Here is a 23,066-nt window from a genome sequence, read left to right on the forward strand (position 1 = left end):
GGGAGCTCCGGCAGTCGGGCGCGCCCAGGCACCGACTGCACGGGGCCGCCTGCCGCTCCCAGCAGCGAAGCTGTCGTTTGGATGTGGGGAATTAACAGCTCTCCCGCGCAGTTCCTGACATCAGGCTGTCTTTGGTGGTCTTTTATCTCACGTGTCTCGTACCTTTCCAGATTCAGAAGCTGTGTGACCGGGTAGCTTCTTCCACGTTATTGGATGACCGCAGGGATGCTGTACGTGCTCTTAAATCGTTATCCAAGGTAAGTATCGAACTTTTTGAAGAGCCACGTGGCTTTTCAATAGTTTTGTGTTGTATTGCTTAAAAAGCTTTGTTTGGGCTTTGGGCTAGACCATTAACTATTCCATTTTTCTCCAAATAGAAATACCGACTGGAGGTAGGCATACAGGCTATGGAACATCTCATCCACGTTCTTCAGACAGACCGGTAAGCATGTTGCTGACTTGTGGCAGCCACCTCCAGCCGATAACCTGGCCCCTCTCTGCTGCTGAAACGGACAAAACCAGACTTGGTTCTGTGTACCATTAAAGCTAGGAGGGGAACTGGGTTTCTAACGAGTCTTCTGTCACGGTGGCTTTTTATGATGAAAACTTAATCGGAGCGTATTCAGAGGTGAAAAGAACAGAATTCTAGGAGCTTGGATGAGGGACAGAAAGACCAGTTCTACAGTAAAGGTGGTACCAAAGTGCATGTTAATGTTTCTTGTGGTCACTTTCCACTACTGTGGAAAGGTAAATCCAAAATTACAATGTTAATTAAATACGGTATTTGAAATAACCCAAATCAACCTGTTTCTGGGCATAAGGTGAACTAGACAGAATTAAGAGGAAATGAATGCAGTCACCAAACGTGTGTTTTCTCAGGTGTGTGTCATCAAATGAATTGGTAGAATAATGCTGTCATGGGGAGTAATGCAGGCATTTCTACTTAAGGGTTCAAGTAAATAGGACAGCTGGACACCATGGCTGCTGTTACGACAGAGGACACTAGACTAAATACTTTATGCGGACTAGAATGTAACATTTAAGCAATCAAGCATTTAAAATATTTTTGCTGTCCATCTCTTTCTGCACTTGATCGCATTGCTGTACTTGACAGTACCCACATGTTGTAACTTGGACCCTGTTTGCAGTGCTCCGATTTAAGCTTCAAATACCGCACAGTCTCGGCGCTTAGGTAGACAAGCGTATTGTGACAGTCTTTCAGTCTGGATTTGAACGTAAAGCTGGTAAACGTATTAAAAAAACCCAGTCATAAGGGCGTATGTGGACTACTTGCATGTGCGTAAATGGGAAGCATCTCCTAATGTCAAGACAAAGGACAATTAGGAAAGCAGCAGTTCAGTGTCTAGAAGGATGCATTGTTTCCGTTCTGGTGGCTGGGTAGTTAAAAAGGAATGTCTGGCCTGCATGCAACTTGTATGATGCAAACGGTGAAAGGGAAGGTTATAGGAGTAACTGTCACTGACATGAAGGGGAAGCCCTTCAAAAAATTAGGTCAAGGAGCCTGCTTTCATCCACTTATCTGCTCTCGAGGCCAGATTTGAACTTTGAGAAGGGAGGCGGGGCTCTACTGATCTCCTTCCCTTTGAGATGCTAACCCGAACCCTTCAGGGCAGGAACTTGAGAGCTTTTCTGTGCTTTTTGGGTTCTGGTTGTCCCTTCGGAATTTGCGTGTGCTGGGGCTCTGTGCAGATGTCTTGTACGACTCAGGCTGCAGTTGAAAAAACAGTAAATACATCTTTGTGGTTTTTGGGTTTTCGGTTGAAAAAATGCTGAAAACATTCCACCAGACGTTGATAGGGAGACTTCCTATTGCATGTTTTATGGTGGACCAGCACATCAGCTGGCCCACGTGTTGTCTGCTGTGGCTCATTTGAGAGAGGTCTAGTTGTAGCCCCCGTGTCTGACAAGTTCGGTGCATGTTACAGGTGGTGTGAGTGCACGGTTTGGGGTCAGTGACTGTAGAGGTGAGGCTTTGGGGACTCTTTCAGTTGTAGGAATACAAACCTAAGTCAGCTCATTTGAGTAACTGCTTGATAAATGAGCCGCAGGCTGAGCTGTCCCCAATGCCCAGTGTGACGGGCGTATTGAACCGAGAGGATGGTGGTCTGACAGAGGACAGTGCTGGTGTGCTGTCATCGCTGTTTCAGCTTGTGCCCGTAGGTGACATCTTTGGACTCTTCCAGTGTCCACCTGAGGCACCCTGAAGCTTTCTGCAGAAGTGGAAAATGCTCATTTCCCCCTCCTGTCCTCCTCTATTTTTTGCGCTGCAGCTGCTTAAGATTATTTTTAAGAAGCAGCAGTGCAACGTCAGAGAAAACAGAAGTCAATGATTGACTGAAGTTGTCTTCTCACATGTCACCGTATTCATGTGAGTGAGTCACATGCGTTGGTCCTGTACATTCACTGTGTTGGTGTGAAGTTTAAGATTACAGAAGGTCTAATTTGATTAGAAATATGAAAGGACCGGGAAAACAGTTTGCTGAAGTCAAAATAGTGACTTTTGTTTTCCTCTGTAGCTTAGCTTTAGGGAAGTATGCTTTTTCAGTGATTATTAGGTTGGCCTGAAGATGGGTGAGCTCCTGAGGTGAAGCTTTATGGCCGCGAAGCTGCTGATGGTTGTTACCTTACTGACTGGAGATCTTACACACCTATCTGCATGTTGTCTTGGAGGTATGCCTGTAGTTGCTGTGTTTTGTGTGCATCAGAATGTGAACATAATCCATGGGATTGCCCTCTTAGTTCCCAGTTGAGTAGAAGCAGGGCTTGGTTGGGCTGTATCAGGTGAGGCTTCATCGGCTCTCTAGCCTTTTTTGCAGGGATGGGCTGTTTGGGTGGAAAGAATTACAGGGTAGGAGCCAGCAGCAGGCATGGGTCTACGAATTCACAGAGCCTGAGTGCATATGTGGAATGGATAGCTGCTGTACGGAGTACTGTAACGTGAGAACAGTGACAAGTGCAAACACGCTTTCCTATTACGTATTTACCAAAAATTAATGGAATAGTTCAAGATGCCAAACTGTTTGATCTTCAGCAGCATTTGTCTTGCTGGAATATGTAATAGCAATATGAAAAATCGAAGCAACTTTGCTGTTAAGAGATGATTATTTTCTAATGCAAATAAGCTTATTGTGAATTCGGTATCTAATCGAAAAGTCATTTGGTTTTAAGACCTTCTCAGCCAAGTATGATAGCACAGCTTTTAGCTTTTCTGAGCATTACGTTAACTTTTATTTATGTAGCCCTGGAGTAAAAAAGTAGCTGTCTTTCACCTCCGGTGTGTCTCCTGATTTTGGTGAATCAATTGTTCCTTCTCTTGGAATTTGAAGTGATAAGCACACGTATCAGCTCTGTAGTAGCCGTTTTTTCCTTCCTTCCATTTGCAGCATCGTTACTGTGCTAATCATTAACTTCCCTTGTAGTGAATCGCACTTTTCTTTATCTCTTTGCGTTATAAGGCATGCTAGTATTTCCTTAATTCTGAAGTTGTTAGTACGAGGTGAGAGGCATTTATAGCTTCATCTCCTGACTTGAGTAGGGAAAAGGCCTGGTTTGCATGGCTGTGCTGAAATGGTGAGCGCTTCTTGCGTCCTGTTCTCATTTCTGTCCTCAGATCTTACACTGTTGCTTCAAATTATTTACAGCCTTTATCCTGGAACAGAAATACACCACTTCTGTCTCTTAAACGAACACGTCATTCCACTTCTCACTCGGTGTACTTGCAGATTGCCTTAAGCTCTATCTCCTGCCTGAGTACCTAAAACTTGTTCTATAGAAAACTGGCTTCTTTCACTAGTTTTTCAGCTATGCGCACCAGCCATCCTGGAGGCAGCCTTTAATGTTCCAGACTCTTATACACAGCAGTGTTCTTGTGACATATGTTTATTTTGTAATATGAAGTAGGAACTGTAATCTACTAGAGAACTTTTCCTGACTTGCTGTCTAGATGTTGCCACATCCCACCAGGGATTATTTTGAAAAAAATTTGGCATCGACTGTAGAACAGGCCAGTACCACTTAGCTGTTGGTGTGGGAGAAGGCACCAGAGCAAGAAGTCAACTTGATCTTTAACTGCTTTGTTCTACTTGTAGGTTTTTAAATTTCAGCGTGACAATTGTAATAGTTTGAAACCTAATATGAACTTAAGAGAAAGAATTCTTTTTTTCTTAAGGCACAAACCTCAGTTATTCTTGTGCTATTAGTTCCAAATTGTCAAATTGTGGTAGGCGTCTCACAAAAACTTCTGTAAGAGGCAATATAAATGTCATTACCCCTTTGTTAGCTTTTCCAGGACTTGACTTTTTAGGGGTAACAAAATGCCCTCCTTTCTAGGCATGCTGTGATTGACAACATGATAGTAACACGCTGCTTTTCTGTGCTTTTCTTGACAGTACAGATGATGCTTGTCTTTATTCTGGTAGTGAAATGCCATAATTTTAGAAGAATAGGTAAAAGCATTTTTGATGCACCCTATCTGGACAGGACAATACGTGGGTGCCTTCATTTCCGTATGATTTTTCTCTGCTATTGTTTGTGGACTCGTGGAGCGCTGCACTGACATCTTGGTCGAGTGCCACACAAAAGCTCAACTAGCAGAGGGAAGATGCCTAGGGTGGCTTATGCTGGATTGTTGCATTGCATAAAGGCTCCATCTTTTATAGATGCATGAGACGCTGGAATTCTATTTCGTGACTGATTTTCACTCCAGAGCAAAAGCTGCACAGCTTCAGTCTGAACAGAATAATCAATAAAATGTTTTACGTGGTGAACAGCAGATGGTAGCAAGGCAGTGAACAGCAAAGATAGGATGCTGCTGTCCTCATTTTGTGATGTGTTCCTCTTTTGACAAGAGAAACGAGGCCTGCTTTTACCACATCTCCATAAAATTTGCTTATTCTTTTGTAGCTGCTGTGATTTCCCTAACAAGGGAAAGGAAAAGCAGAAAAGCAAGGCTGCAGCTTGGATCTTTTTTTTTTCTCTCTCTTTTTTTTTTTTTTTTTTTTTTTTTTAAGTCTCCAGGGAATCATTTCTATGTGTTTTTCAGATGTGGAATGGTTTCAGTTACGTGAAAAGGAAACCATAGGCTTTGTAGTGTTGTGTTGAAGAACTAAAATTACAATAAAGGGAAAATATAAGCAGGCTGGAAATCTGAGCGTACCTGCTGGATGAGACCGTTTACATGGACTAAAAGCTTCCTTTACTCGCTTTGACTAATAGTCTGGCAGAGGAGGAGATAATTTTTTTCCCCTTTGTTTCCATTACAGCCCTGCTTAAAAGCAGGTGGTATGAGTTGAGTGACACACTGAGTAAAAATGCACGTGTCCTGGGAGGACATCAGCGGGACAAGGATTCAATTCAAAACCCAATGTGAAATATCAAACTACACTGACACCTGGTTATTTCTAGCTTTTGATTTAGTATGAGAGTCGTAGAAAGGGCGGTGAGGCGTCACTTTGACAGCTCGCTAAAGCTCTTGCTGTAGTGATACAAGAACTGTAGGTAAGGATTGCTCCATTCTGTCTGCTAAAAGCTGGTGGATCACCTTGAGGCATCTCTGGATTTCTTGGTTGCAACAACTGCTGTAGGTCTGTCATCTTTAATTAGTGGTCTAGCAGAGATAGCTGGTTAGGTTAGGTTTTTTAGGCCGCTGCTCTGAACCGGCCTAGTAGCTTCTCAAAATGCAAATTTATCTTTGGTGTGGAGGCCTTACTTTGTATGCCTTAGAGATCAGTGAAAGCAAATACTTAAAAGTTTGAATGAGAGGTCTTGTTTTGACAGCGTGCTCTTCTGATGCTTGGGCAAGACATGAAAATAGCTGTGAGGTGTATCCTTCTGCACTCTGAGGTGCCTTCCTGTGTGATGTTCGGTTTTATTTGGCTTTGTTTTTTGACCAGCTGTGCTTTCATACGTCTCTGGTTTATGAGCAACAAAGCAAGAACCAAAAACGGTTACAATCTCTGCCCCTGAAACTCTTGCACTGTGTCTTTGTTGTAGTGTAGGGTTTACAGATTGTTCGGTCTTTGTAACGTAGAAGAAACAGGTCTCTCTTAAAGCAAGGCTTATTAAGAGAAGAGTCTTGGTGTAAGCAGGTGAATTAATGCTTTGGGGTTAGATTGGCTGCCCAGCAGCTTCCTGGGGATGCTTGGAGTTCAAAAACCCGTAATAGCTGGGTGTAGCCCGAGCTGGTGACACGGAGACTGGCCTGTTTGGTAGAATCCGCAGCTGTTGTCTTTGCATCCACGTGGAGCGCAAGCTTTTGGCCCCTGGTTCTTGCTGACGGGGTGGCGGGGAGGGTCTTTGCTGGGATGGTGCTGAAGCCTGGCTGCAGCTGCCTCGCGAAGGGGTCCGAATCCCTCCGAGAGATTTCTCCTGGTATACTTGAGGAGCAGGTTGGAAGGAGTGACTCAGGAAATGGAAGACACGCGTACAGTGAAGCTTCCTGTGGTCATCTTGTGTCACCAGACTTTCTGGATGTGGCCACCTGAGGGAATGGAACTGGGAAAAGGAGTTTGACTCCATTCAGGGACCGGACAGCTCATGGTTACATGGTATTGCAAAATGTCTGTCAACATCAGTCCTTCGCACTTGATCTAATGCTGCAAAGGGAACTGCCTGTGCAGAAAAACAATATGGTAAGAGTAGTTGGAAATAAGTCATTAAAGAAAAGTGGTTCTTTCATTTGCAGTTCAGATTCTGAAATAATTGGCTATGCCTTGGACACTCTCTACAATGTAATATCGAATGACCTAGAAGAGGAGGAGCAAGGTAAGCGCTTGGTAGTAATAGTTGTGTTAACTGTGGGGGCGCTTTTCTTCGTGGTTTTGTTCAAATGATAAACTGTAATACTCTGTCATTTACTAATGCTGACACTTGTTTTGTTATTGTGTAGCTGTTACGACAACGCTAAAAATCTTGTTGTATGCAGCTTGCATTAAAGGAATACTGGATCTCTTGCGTATTGATTTTAAAAACTATGTTCTGTGAACAGCAGCCAGGCTGGAATGGGATAATTCATTGTTCGTTCTAGTTTGTAAATAAAGAATCGAGTCATTCTTTGCTGTTGGGAAAGGACAGTTCTTGCTGTTACTGTCAAATGGGACGCTACTATCTGATGATTTAACAAGGATATTGAGAAATAAAATCTCAGGTACCTATGACAAGGTGGCTATATGCAAGTGTGAAAACCGTCTTTTCCAGCCCTGCTGTGGCATTTTAGAAAGAGACTCTGCCTGTCCTCCCCAAGATAGTTAGAAGGAGGAGTAGACACTGTTACAGCTAGGCTGTGAAACTCCTGCCCCTCCTGCCTTTTATTTTCGAAGGCCTTTTTTGATAGGCCATCAAAACTGGTCTCAAAGGCCAATGAAATGGTCTTCAAAATAACCCCATATTTCACAGAAACATCAATATGCTGAAAGAAGGACTCTGCCCATCCTCCCCAAGATAGTTAGACGGAGAAGTAGACACTGTACAGCTAGGCTGTGAAACTCCTGCCCCTCCTGCCTTTTATTTTCGAAGGCCTTTTTTGATAGGCCATCAAAACTGGTCTCAAAGGCCAATGAAATGGTCTTCAAAATAACCCCATATTTCACAGAAACATCAATATGCTGAAAGAAGTGACAGCAGTAACCCAAATTAGACTTGGGCAAGACGAATGTTCTTAAAACTAAATACATAGAGAGCCGTGAGCGCCCAGACTGAAGAAGAGCCAGATGCCTCTGACAAGTTCAGTTGGCCTCTCTGACGTTTCACTTGTGCCTTGTTGCAGGTGTTATTTGGAAAACCACTTCTGTTTGTATGTGCAAATCAGGTCTTGGCTTGGTGACTGTTTAAACCAGTAATCTAAGCCAAATGGCCGTAGAGTTGCTTTTCAAGCTTTTAAGAGATAAAGATCAACAACAAGTAAAAAGGCTTGTAGGATATCCATTCTGCTTTTACGTGACTGAACACGAAAATCCATCATACCAGCTTGTCAAAAAAAAATCAGACTTCTTGGGTAAGCATGAATACAGTGTAAGCAGAAGGCTACATTTAAGGTGACTGAATATCTGTGGGTTCATAACATCCTGCATTTGCCATGGACCTCAAGAGTCCTTCTAGACATTGACAGCACTTGTATCTCATTTTTCAGTTTCCATTACATGTAGTGGAGCGTGAATGCTCCTGTGAGTGGGCAGAATGTGAGGTGATACTGCTGTTTGAGTTGAAGTCTCTTGTCTGCAGCATGTACCCCAAGATAGTTCTTCAAAGGCTCCTTAAGTGATAAATAACCTTATGGAACATAGGTGAGGGTTCTCCAATATGAATAAATTTCTGCCAGTACGTGGGCATTAAGTTGTGCAGTGTGTCCTCTCATCGCACCTGTCTCGTATTACGCAGCTGCAAGAGACTTGCAAGCTGAAATGGTTCTGTGATACGTTATTCTTAACCATTTCTCAAATTGTTGCTTTGCTTACTTGCCTTTCTTTCCTTGTTCATCCAGTTGCCTGATCTTGATGAAAGAGGTTTTGAACAAGATCAGAGTTTTACAGTGCTGGTGAATCCATGTTCGTGGTAGTGGCCTTGATCATGGACTTAAGAATGTTACTAGCAGTCTCTTACGAAGAGCAAAGAATTGACAAACTTGAATTATGTATGTGCGATCACCAGTGGTGTTAGAGTACGGGGTTGTTAAGTTCTTCTACTTCTACAAGAACTACCTGAAGGAGTAATTGCTGCTGTAAAAAGCTAGGATGGCTGCTTTGAAAATCTGAGCTTATGCTGCTATTGGTTGTGCTGTTTGTAAACCTTTCTCTTGTTTTTCTTTTATCTGCATTGACAGATGATTCTGAAGGTAAAAGAACCTTTACTTATATAAAAATGGCACTTTGTGTTAGGCCTAGTTACTACTCACACCCGTAACACTCGCTGCTGTTTAAAAAGGACACTGTAAAGACTTGCATTGGAGCTTCGTGAAAGCTTTTTGCGTTCTGCTCTACACATTTTCTTTGGAACTGAAGTGTTTTCCCAATTTTATTTTTCATGTGATTTGGGCATGTTGAATGCAGCATATCTCCAGAGGTTGTAATAATGATAAATTCTTGTTTAGGATGTCAAGAAAGTGTGCAGCTTCAGAACTGGTAGGATTTTAATGGGCAAAAGTTTGTGAACAGAGTTTCTGTTTTCAAGAAGCCCTTAAGTTCGACACAAATGCACGCACTGCACGCAAGCATCCTTCACAGTGTCTCTTTTAAGCAATGCATGTTAAAATACAGTGTTCGCTTCTACTGTAAGTTACCACTAACACTTTGTACGTTCTTTTTTAAACTGGTTTTATTAAAATGCACTTCATCTGTTTATTTTAAGATTAAATTCTAGTTTGCTGTGCTGCTTGTTAGTAAATTAGCACTAAGAGCTAATCTTAATAGATGGAAGTCGTTCTCTTTATTTGAGCCCTGTGAATGTGTAGATTTAAAGAGCGATGACAGGTAGAAGTCTGTCTGCAAGATCTGTGGTGTATCCACCTAAGTAGAAGATGCCGTTTCACTTTGCTTGTTTCGTTCTGTCCCGCTCCTCCTTCCCTCCCTCCCTCCCTCCCTCCCTCTCTCTCTCTTTTTAAAATTTAGCAGAAGAAATACTGATAGGAGAAAGCAAGAGTTGGGCGGGGGGGAAGACAACTTTAATTTGGCCCTTTTATAGAAGAATCCTAAACATCCTGAACTAGAGTCAAGCTTCTGGAATAAATAAGAACTACAGCAAACTTGTGAGAGGCTGTGTTAGTTGTGTATACTGCTCAGGTTTTGCCTTAGCACCCGGAACTTGCACAAGGACAAGAGTTGGGATTAGGAAGAATCCATAGTTCAAACACTTGCTCTGTGTAGCTGAGTTTGGGTAAAGGACAAGATGTTCAGTCACAGCTCATGGAAAATTCTAAGTGAAATACTTTGACTTAAGCATCTATTTAAAAGAAAAAAAGTTTAGGTCTATGGGCTTTCCTTGGTTTGCAGCAAGCTACAGCGTGTGCAATCTGTGTATGATTCTCAGCTGAGTTGCCTCTTAATCTACAGTAGCAAGTGCAGCAACTGAACTTTGGTGGAGTTGGCTTACCTGGTTGTTTTTGTTTGTTTGTTTGTTTATTCATGTAAACCAGGAGTAACCCAGACTTGATAAGCCGCTCAGCTTCAGAGAGCTCACTATCGGACTTGTTTTCTGCTAGATGCACATGCCTGGGCTAGAGTTATTTTTGCACACAGTCTGTCCTCCCTTTTGTCATCTTTTGTTAGTATTTCATCGTTTCTGCAGCTAAAAATTTACAGCGTACTGATGCTGCTTCTCTCTCCCTCTTGTAAGCTACCTACCAATAAGCCTGCTTCAAGGGAGAAGTAGAGCTATACTACATTAGAGAAATGATCAGCTACTCTCTCATGTTTGAAAGGCCAAAAAACCCTCTTTCCTGTATTGGAAATCCTTAAAAATTAGATCTTATAAACTGATACCTTGCAGTGAATCACCATTGCCAACAGTTTGAATTGGGTTGGTTGAATTAAAATGTTTTTCTTGGCACCAAATTTTTATGGTAGAGTCCTTTGATTTCTCTGTTTTGCCATGCCCCTAACAAGGTACAGAGTTTGAAGATTATGTGTGCTCTTTGACCCTTTTTATAGCTGCACAGTTGTTAATGGTTTCTTAGTGACTCCTTGATAAGGCTGTAAAGCCTGCGGTTTAAGCAGGAGGAAGAATCCTTGTTTTGCCTTCACTTAACCAAATCAGACCTTCGGATTTGGTCAGAAATTCAGTGGCTTTACCACATTCTTTCTGTGCTTTATGCTTCAAGCTATTCCTGTGCCTGTGGTTTCATTGGCTAGCATGGGATGGTGTCGCAGTGCTGAATGTACATCTGCATTAGAAGATGAGCAGCTCTTCAATGAGGCGTTGGGCTGTCTGAGCTGCTTAAAACACAGAATAGAGCCTGGGCAGGTGGCAGCACGCTCTGCGGGAGAGGAGGGGCTCGGAGGCTATGGAGAGAGAAGGCAGCAAAGCAGCAAGTTGTTTAGGGGATGTGTGGGGAGAGGAAGCTTTGTAGGGAGAAGGGTGCTTGGCTGGAGTTGGATATGAGTGGATGTGTCCTGTATATTGCTCCCCTAGCAGTGAATTTGTCTTCATTGGCTTTTGTGCTGTTGTGAGGAGCCTTGTGTAAACACAACCAAACAAAGAACCGACCTATTTTTTAAACTCGATGAGAGACTCGTTTTATATGGGGTGGCCGCTGCTGTCATGTGCAACTGAATTCCCGCCCCTGTTGAAGGGGACTGGATTTGAACTACTGCTAAGCATTTGAAAAGTTGAGGTCTCAGAAACTGTACTGGACTTGAATGAAACGTTTTCTCTTCCTGCCCAAAATGAAAGTATAATAAAAAACTGCCTTTGAATTACAATTGCTCTTGCTCAATTTTTCAACTGAAATACCTTAACTATGCCAACCAGTAGTACCCACCTACGATTGCGTTGTGAAATAGCTTTGTAAATTGTCACTCAGCCTAGAAAAACAGCAGCGGTGCAGAGATACCGTTTGCATGTTTTCTGTTGTTTTGTGGGATAGTTTTGAATTTGTTTTTTGTTTGTGCAACAACGATGCATGAAATAATTGTGTTAAGACGAAATTCATGTGCTACCCCAATTCTACACAACTGAAGAGTAAATAACAGAATGGCATTTCATTTCCCTTCTGAAATTAACTCGGATTCCAAGACTGAGAGGTTTTGATGCTCATCTGTTTCAACCTTACTCTTCTTTCCTGATTTTTTGGTGTTTTCTATTGCTAAACCAAAATAAATAAATGAGGTGTTTGAGCCATTTAGCTTTAGATGGTTTATGTTCCCCACCGCTCGCTTCAAGCCTCTTGGTATGAAGTGTACTTATGAGGAACTTCCCTACTGGATCAGTTCAGCTGCATGCGAATGTAGCCACTTTGAGGCTTTCTGTTCCTCCTCTGCTGGGAGGGTTCTCCTTTTCTCTCTGAATTCTCTGCTCACTTAGGAGTGTGCTTGGTTATATCTGTCACAGGCAACTGTTGGGGTGAGATCTGTGAATCTGGTTGGATGTGATCAATGGAAATAGGATTTTTTTCTCTTAATGCTGAAATGAGTTTGTTTAGTAGATTCTTGGTTCCCTCCTGTTTTTAAAACAACATTCCTCTCAATAAAATTTATGTTTAGAATAATGTAGGTTTCCTCTTTTGTGCAAAGCTTGTGGCAGTGTTTGTTTTGAAGATAATTCAATTAACATTATAGCAGTGACTCTAAACCTTTTTGTCACCCACGGCCCTATTTTAGTAAGAAAAAAAATCACAACTACCTGAAGTTGTTCCAATCATGTGTTGTAATACATTGGTTTTTACTATTACAGAAGAAAACTTACCAAAACAAGTTGACGATTTGGGAAGTCAGTTCACAGAGATTTTCATTAAACAGCAGGAAAATGTCACACTCTTGTTGACTCTTGTGGAGGTGAGTAACAGTATCATACTTGGAATACTGAGAGGTAGGTAGTGCTGTACAGGGAGGTTATCTCAATGGATAAAGGTATGTTTTTGTCCTTCTAGTGAAGCCTATGTCAAATGTGAGGTATTCCTAGAGATAGCGAATGTGGGGTTGGAGAGAAGACTATGACCGGGATGAACGCCATTAGTGCAGCTTTTAAAGCAGGGTAACGTTGAAAGGGGTTTAGCGACTTGATTAGAACCAGTAAAAAACATTGCTCCACAAACAGCAACTGTTGTCACTCCTGCAAGGATAATGTTTTAGATGATCATTAAATGATAACGAGATAGTCATGTCTGAGATGCAGTTCAAGTAGAAAGGGTGACTGCTTTCCATCAGCGTGATACGTTTAACTCATTTTCCAATGGTTTTATCCTCAAGGACTGTCTCTTTATTTTCAACTGCTAAAAAGTTTGTTTCCAAACTAAGAGTATGATTGTGCTTGAGAGAATAAGAGCAACATGAATATCTCTTTTTTGTTTGTTTGTTTCTTTTTTTTTCTTCGTAGTCCATCTTCAGTGAAAAGATGATGTTCTACTCTTCCCATATGGAGCATATGTCATGCTTTCAGGAGTATTAAACTTTTGTCAGTATATCTGAGGCTTAATCCCCGAGTGGTGAATTTAGGCCTCAGTAGATGGAAATGCAAATCAGGAGCACAGTTTTGTAGACTACGGTTAGTGAGTTAGTAAAATTGTCTTTCTGAAACTTCAGTTTGTCGCTAAGAGTCCTATGAAAGTACTTAGTGAGTGTGAAAGGTTGGCTTATAAATACATTCCTGAGATGCATAAAGGCAATAAGTATTTTAGGGAAATCCAGGATATACTTGATTGATGTATCTGTTACAAGTTAGACTAGGGCCTTACTCCGCAGCAGGGTTCTGTTGATTTTATTGATCCAAATCTGAGACCTGCAAGTTCAGAAATGCAAGCATCTGGCCTAAATATGAGTGAAACCTATAGGTGGAGCTGTGTGACGTTGAAACTAGCTTGGTGTGCAATTGCACGCAGAAGTGTCGTTTGATAAAAATGTATATCGCTTGTGCAGAGCTGGAAGCTTGCGCGGTGTTTTCCAAGTTATCCGTTCTTTATCTCTGCAGATGCCTTAGTTTAGCGTCCTCTTTGCTAGCAGTATCGTGCCATTCAGGGTTTGTCCTGTACAAGAGTCAGTTGTAGAAAAAGCTTTATAGACTAGCCTGTTTGCCGAGACGGTTAGAAAATTGATTAGCTACCACCTCTCTTTTGCACCAAGTAGAGTGGAGATGTTGATCTTGGCCAGTGCCTGGGGTAGGCAGGGTGCTGAGGAAAGGACGACACACGTTCAGTTTTCACTTGTAACTAGGAACAGGGGTAATATAAGACTGCTTGTCCAAATTAGTGATCTACTGGTTTAGTTCAAGGTGATGCTTTAAAACCACCAGGATTAGAAGTACAGAAAGCTCTGTGAGGTGACTCAATTGAGATGTGGGTCCAGTCACCAGCTGTTGAATGAGTTTGAGCTGACCTGGGGAGCCCAAAGGTTTGTTCCGGTTGGTCAAGTCTGTCCATGGACAGTTCTTGAGCTTTCTTTTGCTGACAAGACCCTGTTTTAACAGAGAAGCTGCTGTTTCTGTTTAGGAATAGGAAGAAGGGGAATAATACAAAAGGGCTTGCTTTTCATTCCCGCTTGTATTTCTGGGTAGCATGGGCCGATCCCTGGAGGATTGCACTGACTGGTTTTTATAAAGAAGAAATAGCTAGGAAAGCTACCCCAGAGGAGAGGCAGGAAAGGAAACTGCTGGGCGTTCACATGGCTGATAATAAAATAGAAGGAACCACGGAACAGGATAGTGTGTTGACTTGTTGGCCGTGTGCTGTAATAGGGTGGATGAAAAAAGAAATTGATGGGAGATGAAATTCCTTATCCGTTTCGTGTCTATGCATAACTGGTGTCTAGAAGAGAAAGTTGAATACTGAGGAATTTATTACTTAATGTACTCCTCTCCATCTTTGCAGGAATTTGATTTCCATGTTCGTTGGCCTGGAGTGAAACTACTTACATCTCTTTTAAAGCAGCAAGGACCTCAAGTGCAGCAGATAATTCTTGTCAGCCCTATGGGTAAGTGGTTGAGTTTATCGCCGATAAACTTGGAGCTGGAAGCTCAGCAAACGTCCTGGCAGAGGGCTAGAGGAGTCTCAAGCAAGGTGCTTTAATGACCTCCGGCAAGAAAAAGCTGCACCTTTTTTACGCTGTTGTTTTTTAATGCGTTTCTTGCAGGTGTTTCCAGACTCATGGATTTACTAGCAGACTCTAGGGAGGTTATACGAAATGATGTAAGTACAGAACGACGACAGTTTATCCTCTTCATAAATAGTAACTGTCAATTGAATTGCTTAGTACTTGTGCAGAATTTGGATTAAGTTAAACAAATGCACGTGAAGAAATCATTGTGGTTGCTACTTGGGAATATTTCATTCCTCATTTGCGTTGGGTGGCTTTTGGATGTCTTGCCACAATTGCCGTAACAAAAGCAAACTGTTACTGTGTATTTAATGCAAACCTTGACCCTTGTGTAGGGTTTTCCTAGTATGTTAGCTGATCTTTCTCTTGGCCTTCTGTTAGGTTTACTTCAATTCTTCCTCTTTATTCATCACGTGTCAAAATGCTCTAATTGCTTATTACTGAAGAGATGAGGTGCTTTACAAGTTCCCTCTTTCTTCTCTATAGCCACTTAGCATCCTTTTTAAGAGTACCGTGGTTCTATTTTGAAGCGCCGTGAGGCACGAGGCAACTATTGCGTGGCGTTCATGGTGGGTTTTGTTACATGTGCTGAGTTGCAGGGCCTGCAGTTCTGTCCTGTGATTCTGGCTAACGATTACGCTCCTCATTTAGCATCCTTGTAAGAGCTGTGATTTGTGAAAAGCAATGTAGTTCTAGGAGAACTAAGTTTAATTTCTTCTCTCCCCCACCTGTCAAGGGAGTCTTGTTGTTACAGCAATTGACAAAAAGTAACGCAGCCATACAGAAGATTGTTGCCTTCGAAAATGCCTTTGAGAGACTTCTGGATATCATAACAGAAGAAGGAAACAGCGATGGAGGTACAGAAAAGTCTAAGACTTACTCCTAGTCTTGTGCTTCTGCACGAACTATTAGGTGACAATGTTTACAGGCTGACTTTAGTATGTAATAGGAGCTAGGTCAGTGGGTAGAAGGATCAAAACACAGAGTCTGGTCGTAACAAAACAAGCAAAAACAGATTGAGCCAAGTAGGCAGGGTTTCAGCATCTTTTGAAAACTAGTCTTGAGATGCGAAGTTAAAACATCACTTAATTTCTCTGAGCGTGTGTGTGTGAGTTTGTGTGTTCTTGTTTGGCTTAGGTCTGTGAATGTATATACTTTGAATGGCAGTGTCAGATACGCGTATGCCGCATTTGTCACTTACGAGTTAGGCATTTGCATTCCTCCTGCAAGATCCATGGATGCTTGGAGTGGCTCGGAGTAACAGCTTGCTGAGTTTCTTCAGCCTCACTATAACTTCAGTTTTTTGGTCAGCTCCTTGCCAAGTCATTTACCTGTTGGAGGGGGGAAGAATAAAAAAAATGAGCAAAAATGATGCAGCACTTAGGTGCCCTTTATTTTTTGTATTAGCAGCCCATTATGAGTTTACCACCAGTTGTAGTTTGCTACAGGATCTATTTCAGTAACAACACATGCTGTTGCTGTTCCATGAGCTTTCTGTGGGCTGCAGGAGCAGTTAATGCTTCTTTCCCAGCTGAATTATTCCAGGTGTGTTGCATGGAAGGATTAAGCAAACCTTTGATTCAAAGCTGCTATTTTTAGGCCGTTAATAATTTTAGGAGACTTGGTATGTAAATTCCTAAGTGCAAAGAGTTCTCTGCTTCCCCCCTGCTACGTGTCTATTCCTCCTGTCTGCATCCCTGCCGAGGGCTGGGTTACCAGCCGTGGCTCTGCAGCAGGAGCGGGGAGGGGGGAATGTGGCAGCTGGTCTCTCTTAGTTCTCCCACTCCCGACTCTGGCACTGACTGTGTGTTTTCGGAAGTGCAAGGAGTAAACCTTCGTCCCTTCTGTCGAGTCCAGGTTTGGAGGCATCCCAGCAGTACCAGCAGCAGGCTGCCTTTATTCGTATTGTCTTCTGGACAGAGCTGTCGGAGGATTTTCTCTTCACAGAGCACATAGTTGACTAGCATCTACAGTGCTTTTTCAGTACAGATAAAACCTGAGGGTAAAAAAAGAAAAAAAGCTGTTGCAACTCCAAGAAGTTGAGTTTGAATTGGCTCATTGTAAGGGCTATTTCTAAGAATTGCTTCTCCACCAAAATAACCCAAAAAGTAGCTTTGAGATGAGTGGAAGATGTAGCCGGTGATTAAAGAGAATGAATGTGTAATCCAGTAAGAACTGCTGCATTTGAATCATGATGCAGTTCAAGAGGAACTTCATCTTAGCGCTTGTAATACAAAGAGACAGTAGTGTAGCCTGACTCTGAAGTAGGTATACTGCAAGACACAAAGTGGTTGTGAGGCTTTGTTTGAAGGTCTTCCCATTCCTACCCAATTAACCCATGCAAACTGTATATTCTTTGGGAATAACGTTTTTGCTTCGGACTTGTCGAAGAAACACAATTACAGTTTCCTTGGAAATACGCTGGCTCAACAGTGATGTAGTCAATTTAGAGTGACCTTAGATTATTTTTTCATGCATGAGGTTCACAGTTCTTGATCCAAATGTAATGTTTGTTAGGAATGAAGAGTTCAGAAGCGCGTGCTCTGTTCCATCTAGAACATACTCGGTGCGTGGAGAAGCTAGTTAGTTTTCCGTGTGTCATCTTTTGATTAATCTTTTGGGTTTTTGTCTCACCAGGAATAGTAGTGGAAGACTGTCTTCTCCTATTACAAAACTTGTTGAAGAATAATAATTCCAATCAGAATTTCTTTAAAGAAGGTTCATACATTCAGCGTATGAAGCCTTGGTTCGAAGTTGGAGATGATAACTGTGGGTGGTCTGCACAGAAAGTAACTAATCTTCACCTAATGCTGCAGGTAAAACACTTCATCTAACTCCTAAGTACTGACGTCAACACTTTTTCAGCTCTCTTGGAATGAAGAGTAAGTGTAATGTAATAGTTAACTGCGAAATCTATGTCTTGTCTTTAGCTCAGAACTAGCTACCGACATTCGTGAGATGTACTGCTTTCAGCACAAATACTATTGCCAAATTTTGAATTTGTAATGGCTGGCATATCGCATAACTTCATTTCATGTAACTTAAGATGTAACAGTGACTTGAGTTAAATACATAATTGGGGGTAATCCTAAGAATCCTCCTGTACGAATTCACGTATGGCTATGGTGCATTAACCGAGTTCCAGTAGCTGCCTTCACTATGGGTTCATAAATATTGATTGTTAGGCATCTTCCCTTCTGCTCACCCCTCCAAAAAAATGAAATAAGGTTTACCTGTTCTGTGGCACTTTGTGTGGAAGCTGAACATGAATGGTGAAGGCAGATTTTCACTTTCTGAAATGTAGTTCTGACAAATGGCGAGCCAAATAATAGAATAGTTACAGCTTGATTTCTCATCAGTTAGTTGCAGCTGTTTGCAATGGAGTCAGATATTTGAAGATTTTAGAGGGTTTCACTGAATTTAAATGGCCATATGCAGTAAGAAGATGAACGTGCTGTTTAAGTGTTGTCTTCTGTCTCCATTTTTAGGAGCAATTCTATTTCATGGCTAAACTTGAAATGGGTAAATTTGTTTTGCTTTGCATTTCAGAAGGTCTCGGGCTCTCCTCACATGCAAACATTTGTTTATTTATAGCTTGTGCGGGTACTCGTGTCTCCCACAAACCCTCCTGGTGCTACCAGCAGTTGTCAGAAGGCAATGTTTCACTGTGGGTTGTTACAGCAGCTCTGCACAATCCTCATGGCAACTGGAGTTCCTGCTGAGTAAGAGGGAGCAAATAGATGTAGGGATGGGGGCAACTAAATGGGTGAAAGCAGGAGTCTACAGGGATAACTGGTTGCTGCAGAGACAAACCGGAATTATAGTATTTGCTAAGAAAGTATTTCAGATGCCGGAGATGTCAGCTTTCTGTGTGGGCAACATAAATGTAAGGTAGTCTTTTACACTATATTCTGCAACCAGAAAGTATTTGCATTTGCTTACTGTTTCTGTTGGATTTCAGCGTATCCCAGAGCGGATGAATTGATTCTATGTTTTTGCCTGTTTAGAGGGTGGGTTTTTTGTTGTTGTTTCTCTCCTTTGAGAGAGTCTAGAAGTATTCTGACTCGGCAGGTTTCCAATGAGGAGCGATTTCTAGCTTCCAGAAAGCCCTGTCAGCAGTGTAGGATGAGGTGTTTTTTCCCTCGATAAAATGATGTGCTTAGATTGAGTGTAGGCTGGTTCCTTTGGCGCGGCCTCCGTTCCAATTTTTTTATCTCTTCCAAGGTTTCACCTTTCGACTTCTTTAACATGTCCAGTTTAATTGGCTTTCATAGCAAAACTGATCTGACACAGAAAATGAAGTTGGAGGTAACTGGGTACGATAGAGCTGTCTGAGCTTTCTGTCCCTTAACCTTTGCTCACTGTGCTTCACAGCTGTTAGTTGTTTGGATTTCATTTGAAATGGTGTTACTCAATAAATCTCTATGCTGAGTCTTGGTATGTATTTTTCGATACCGAGCTGTCAGGGTGATCTTGAATAATTTTGAGTGATCTAGGTAGCAGATTATGGCTGACATTTAACTATCCATTTAATTTTTTTCTCTACCCTTTCTGTAGACCATTAATACTGTATCAGAGGTCATTCGAGGATGCCAGATGAATCAAGACTACTTTGCGTCTGTAAATGCACCTTCTAATCCACCAAGGTAGAGGAAGAAAAGTGTTTAACGGTGTTAGGTAGTGATGTATTGGTATGGGCAATGCCAGTCTAATCCACAGGATTGTTTAAATTCGGAGTTTGGAATTACGATGCAGAGCAACAGCTTCAAGTTCATATTGGGGTGACACCATGAAGGTGTCAGATGTGTTTCCACAGAGATGAGGCCCGGAATTGATTTTATTTGTTATGTGGTACCTGAAAAGCGAATGAGCAATAGTTGAGAAATTCCTAGATCGGGACGAGTTGCCGCAGTCAGCCAGAGGACAGTCTACAAAAGGATTTGGAGGCTAGGAAAATAGGCAGGTAATTGATAATTTACTCAGATTGGGGAACAGCAGGTGTTAGCTTAATGAGATCTTAGTCTCAACTTTTGAATACGAGGGTGAGGGTAGAAAAAGACCATTCTGTATTACAGGTTGCTAGCGGCCTTATGAGGCATCCTCTACAGTGTTATTGAAGCTAGCAGGGAGCAGCAGGGGACTCGACGGGAAATGAAAATATTGCGGAGGAACACTGGCTCATAGCAGTCATGTGTAATTACACTACTGTTTTGTGTTTCAACTAACTGAAAAACTTTGCTATTAAAACCAAAGGTTTTACTCCAATGTTTGAAATGGTAATAGATGGAGTAGGCAAAAGTCTCTTTCTTTACCTGGAGAATACACTCCAAATTCTGTATCTGCCGTTGTCTTCATTCACGACTCTGTCCTAACGGTTTTTCTCTTGCCTTTGCAAATAGGCCTGCAATTGTAGTACTTCTGATGTCCATGGTAAACGAAAGGCAGCCTTTTGTGCTGCGTTGTGCCGTTCTCTACTGTTTCCAGTGCTTTTTGTACAAAAACCAAAAAGGACAAGGAGAAATTGTTTCAACGCTTCTGCCATCTACGATTGACGGTATGCAAAGTTAATGTCTCTGCAGTGAGTTGTGAACTAGCGCAAATGTTTCATACATCGACTGATGTCTTCTGCAAAATTATTTACCTGGCATTGAGTGTCTGATCCAAGCAAGATGATTTGGCTTACGATTTCTCTAAAACTTCACGAGTTTCATCTTTCTGGGTTTTAACTGTACGTGGATGATAATATCTTAATATCTTGCCGGTTTTGTGGCTTGTTTTAATCTCACTTGGACCTCTTGGCTGTTCTGGTAGCTACAGGTAACTCTGTCTCAGCTGGTCAGCTGCTCTGTGGGGGCCTCTTTTCCACGGACTCTCTCTCAAACTGGTGTGCCGCTGTGGCCCTGGCCCACGCCTTACAGGAAAACGCCACTCTGAAAGAACAGCTCCTCAGAGTTCAGCTAGCGACGAGCATCGGCAACCCGCCAGTGTCGCTGCTGCAGCAGTGCACCAACATCCTCTCGCAGGTACGGCACCGACTGCCCACCCCGCTGTGGGTTAAAGCTCCGGGTATCCAGGAAGAATGCTGCTATTGTGCAGGTGCGTCGCTGGAAGACATGAGCGCTAGCTTAGCGAGAAGGAGGATCCTCTCTCCCGCTGACTGTTTTTAAGCTTTGTTTAAAGCGCTCTGCGCTTCAGGGGGAGGAGAAAAGCAGCAAATCTTGCTTTTCCATCAGCAGCTGCTGCTTGATGTTGCCTACTCTCAGTAGGCAGAGGGTCCTAAAGCATCTAGAACTTAAACTTGCTTTAAAAGACAAGGCAAACTGGCAGAATCCCCAGTCACTTTTGTTGCTGAGGAAGTGCGTGGTTAGTATTTAACCTGTAACTGCTAACTTGAAACATCTTGAAAATACCCGGCTCTCATGTATTGATTTTTGTTGGCTTTGCTTTTCAAAGCTAAAAGCTTTTTTGAACTTGTTCAACATGTTAACACCCGGCTTTGCAAATGACAAGTGACTGCACTCCACTTCCTAGCCCACGCTTCCTTGTGACTTTCGCTTCTGTTACGCATACTTTTTCCCAGAATGGTTGTAATAATAAGGAGCTAGTTAACTCTGGCAGCAGGAGTTTCCTGCAGTTGAGAATAATGGCAGAATGCTGGAATTTTGAATTCATTTATGTGACTTTTTTCCATCTGCTTTACCAGAAAATAGACAATACTCCTTTTTATCCTTTTCCCGGCATTTTTGTCTAAGGTAAATTTGAGTCAGTAAAACTGCCGGTGGCTCTTTAGCCTTAAATGATACAAGGGACTCAAACTTTGGGGGGATGTTTCTGAAATGTGTTCCACTTCAAGGTTCTCAAGTAATATGTGTGTAACTTGCAGGGTGATAAGATCGACAGACGGGTATGTATTTTTTGGCACAGCTTCGGCATTTTCTTGCCAAAAGCAGGCCTTTTCCTCTTGTCTTGGGTTTTGCTGGGGAAGTCTTCTTTAACTGCTTTTTGACGTGTTTCCACTTACAGCTTTGTGTTGCAGTTGGGTTTGGGTTTTTTCCTAGCGTAACAAGCTCCTTCTGTGTGTCCAGGGGATTCTCTGGGGGTGCTCCACAAAACTATGGGATAAAGATCTTTGGTAACACGGGTGCTTTCTTTCCAGTGGGGCGGACTCATTCACCATCTGTTCACCTAACAGATGCGCTTTCTTGTAAGAAAAATTAAAACTCTTAGAAATGCTGTTTTCTTGGACTGGCCTGTAGCAAACAGCTGGTAGAATCTGGAGTGGGAACATGCTGCTGATTTCCTGACCGCTAAAAGAAAAACTCTGTTTAACCTGCCTTCCGGCCACTTTGTACATTCTACTTGCCAGCCAAAGTTTTAACCTTGGAGCTACTAGTTGTGAATAGCAGGGATCTCGTTACTAGGTAATAACCCCTGAAGTGAGTTGTTTGACTTTCAGGTTGTGTTACTTAAAGCGCTGCTAGGTTGGGTATCGGTGGCAGAAAAAAACAATTTTGAAGTACCGCTGCTGAGGAATTTTCTACTCAATTCACCACATCTGTCACAGTTGTCCTGAGGGGCGGGGTTGTACTGTTACCAGCCCTGAATTGTAAAACAGCAGCCATGCAGACCTGTTGTCTATCACTATCACAGCAGGGATTATTATGGTATGTCTAGAAAATAGCTGTGTGTGGTTTTTTTTGGTTGGTTTTTTTTTTTTTTTGAGAGAGAGGGTGTTACGGACTGTGTGGAAATCCTTAGGCAGAATATGTTAATTTGACCTCAGAATAGCATGCAGCGCTCGAGAATTAATGCGGTTTGTGACTGCTTCCAGCAGATGATGTGTGCTGTAAATGCCAGGTTGCACAGCAAAAGTAACTTTGCGTTTCTGACAAGATAAGTGACACTTCTACCAGTGTTCTTTGAAGAAGCACGAGGTGTGCCAATGTGCTGTAGGGCAAGACTGCCAGTTACAGTGGTTATTCCCGGTGTGTACGAACAGGCTAATAGTGTTGGGACAATAAGACTGGAAATGAGGGGAAAAGGTTTCTAGTGTTGCTTGCTTGTTCTGTTTGAAGCACGCATTTCTTTTTGTTCAGTTAGAGAACTGACTCCACCTTTTGACGAATAGTAAGTCGACGTGACTGATGTCTTTGCGCAGATAATGGACGTCATAGCCATTTTGTCAGTAATTATTCAGTCTGAACTTTTAACTTCCTTGGACTGGTTCTGGTCGCTCCCAGTAACTTCTGTCTCTCCCAGAAGGGTGAAAGCAGTGTTGTATGGGTGGTTATTGTGGGATTAAATGTAGGCTGC

At 42.3% G+C, this 23,066-nt stretch overlaps 1 protein-coding gene across 1 annotated transcript in view; it reads left to right on the forward strand.

Annotated features, from left to right (window-relative positions):
• Window positions 1-170: 170 nt before the first annotated feature.
• USO1 (USO1 vesicle transport factor) overlaps window positions 171-23,066 on the forward strand; it is a gene marked incomplete at its 5' end in the record, with an annotated part of 36,008 nt that continues 13,112 nt past the window's right edge. Inside the window, 13 exons of the mRNA XM_009578262.1 lie at window positions 171-257; window positions 378-442; window positions 6,704-6,783; window positions 12,400-12,500; window positions 14,528-14,630; window positions 14,790-14,845; window positions 15,490-15,610; window positions 17,391-17,569; window positions 18,348-18,475; window positions 18,809-18,824; window positions 19,311-19,399; window positions 20,153-20,307; window positions 20,565-20,776. Coding sequence (XP_009576557.1) covers window positions 171-257; window positions 378-442; window positions 6,704-6,783; window positions 12,400-12,500; window positions 14,528-14,630; window positions 14,790-14,845; window positions 15,490-15,610; window positions 17,391-17,569; window positions 18,348-18,475; window positions 18,809-18,824; window positions 19,311-19,399; window positions 20,153-20,307; window positions 20,565-20,776 — 1,392 coding nt within the window. The remainder of the gene's footprint in view (window positions 258-377; window positions 443-6,703; window positions 6,784-12,399; window positions 12,501-14,527; window positions 14,631-14,789; window positions 14,846-15,489; window positions 15,611-17,390; window positions 17,570-18,347; window positions 18,476-18,808; window positions 18,825-19,310; window positions 19,400-20,152; window positions 20,308-20,564; window positions 20,777-23,066) is intronic.

Source organism: Fulmarus glacialis, unplaced genomic scaffold, assembly GCF_000690835.1.
Source record: "Fulmarus glacialis isolate BGI_N327 unplaced genomic scaffold, ASM69083v1 scaffold10845, whole genome shotgun sequence".
Classification (NCBI taxonomy): Eukaryota; Metazoa; Chordata; class Aves; order Procellariiformes; family Procellariidae; genus Fulmarus; species Fulmarus glacialis.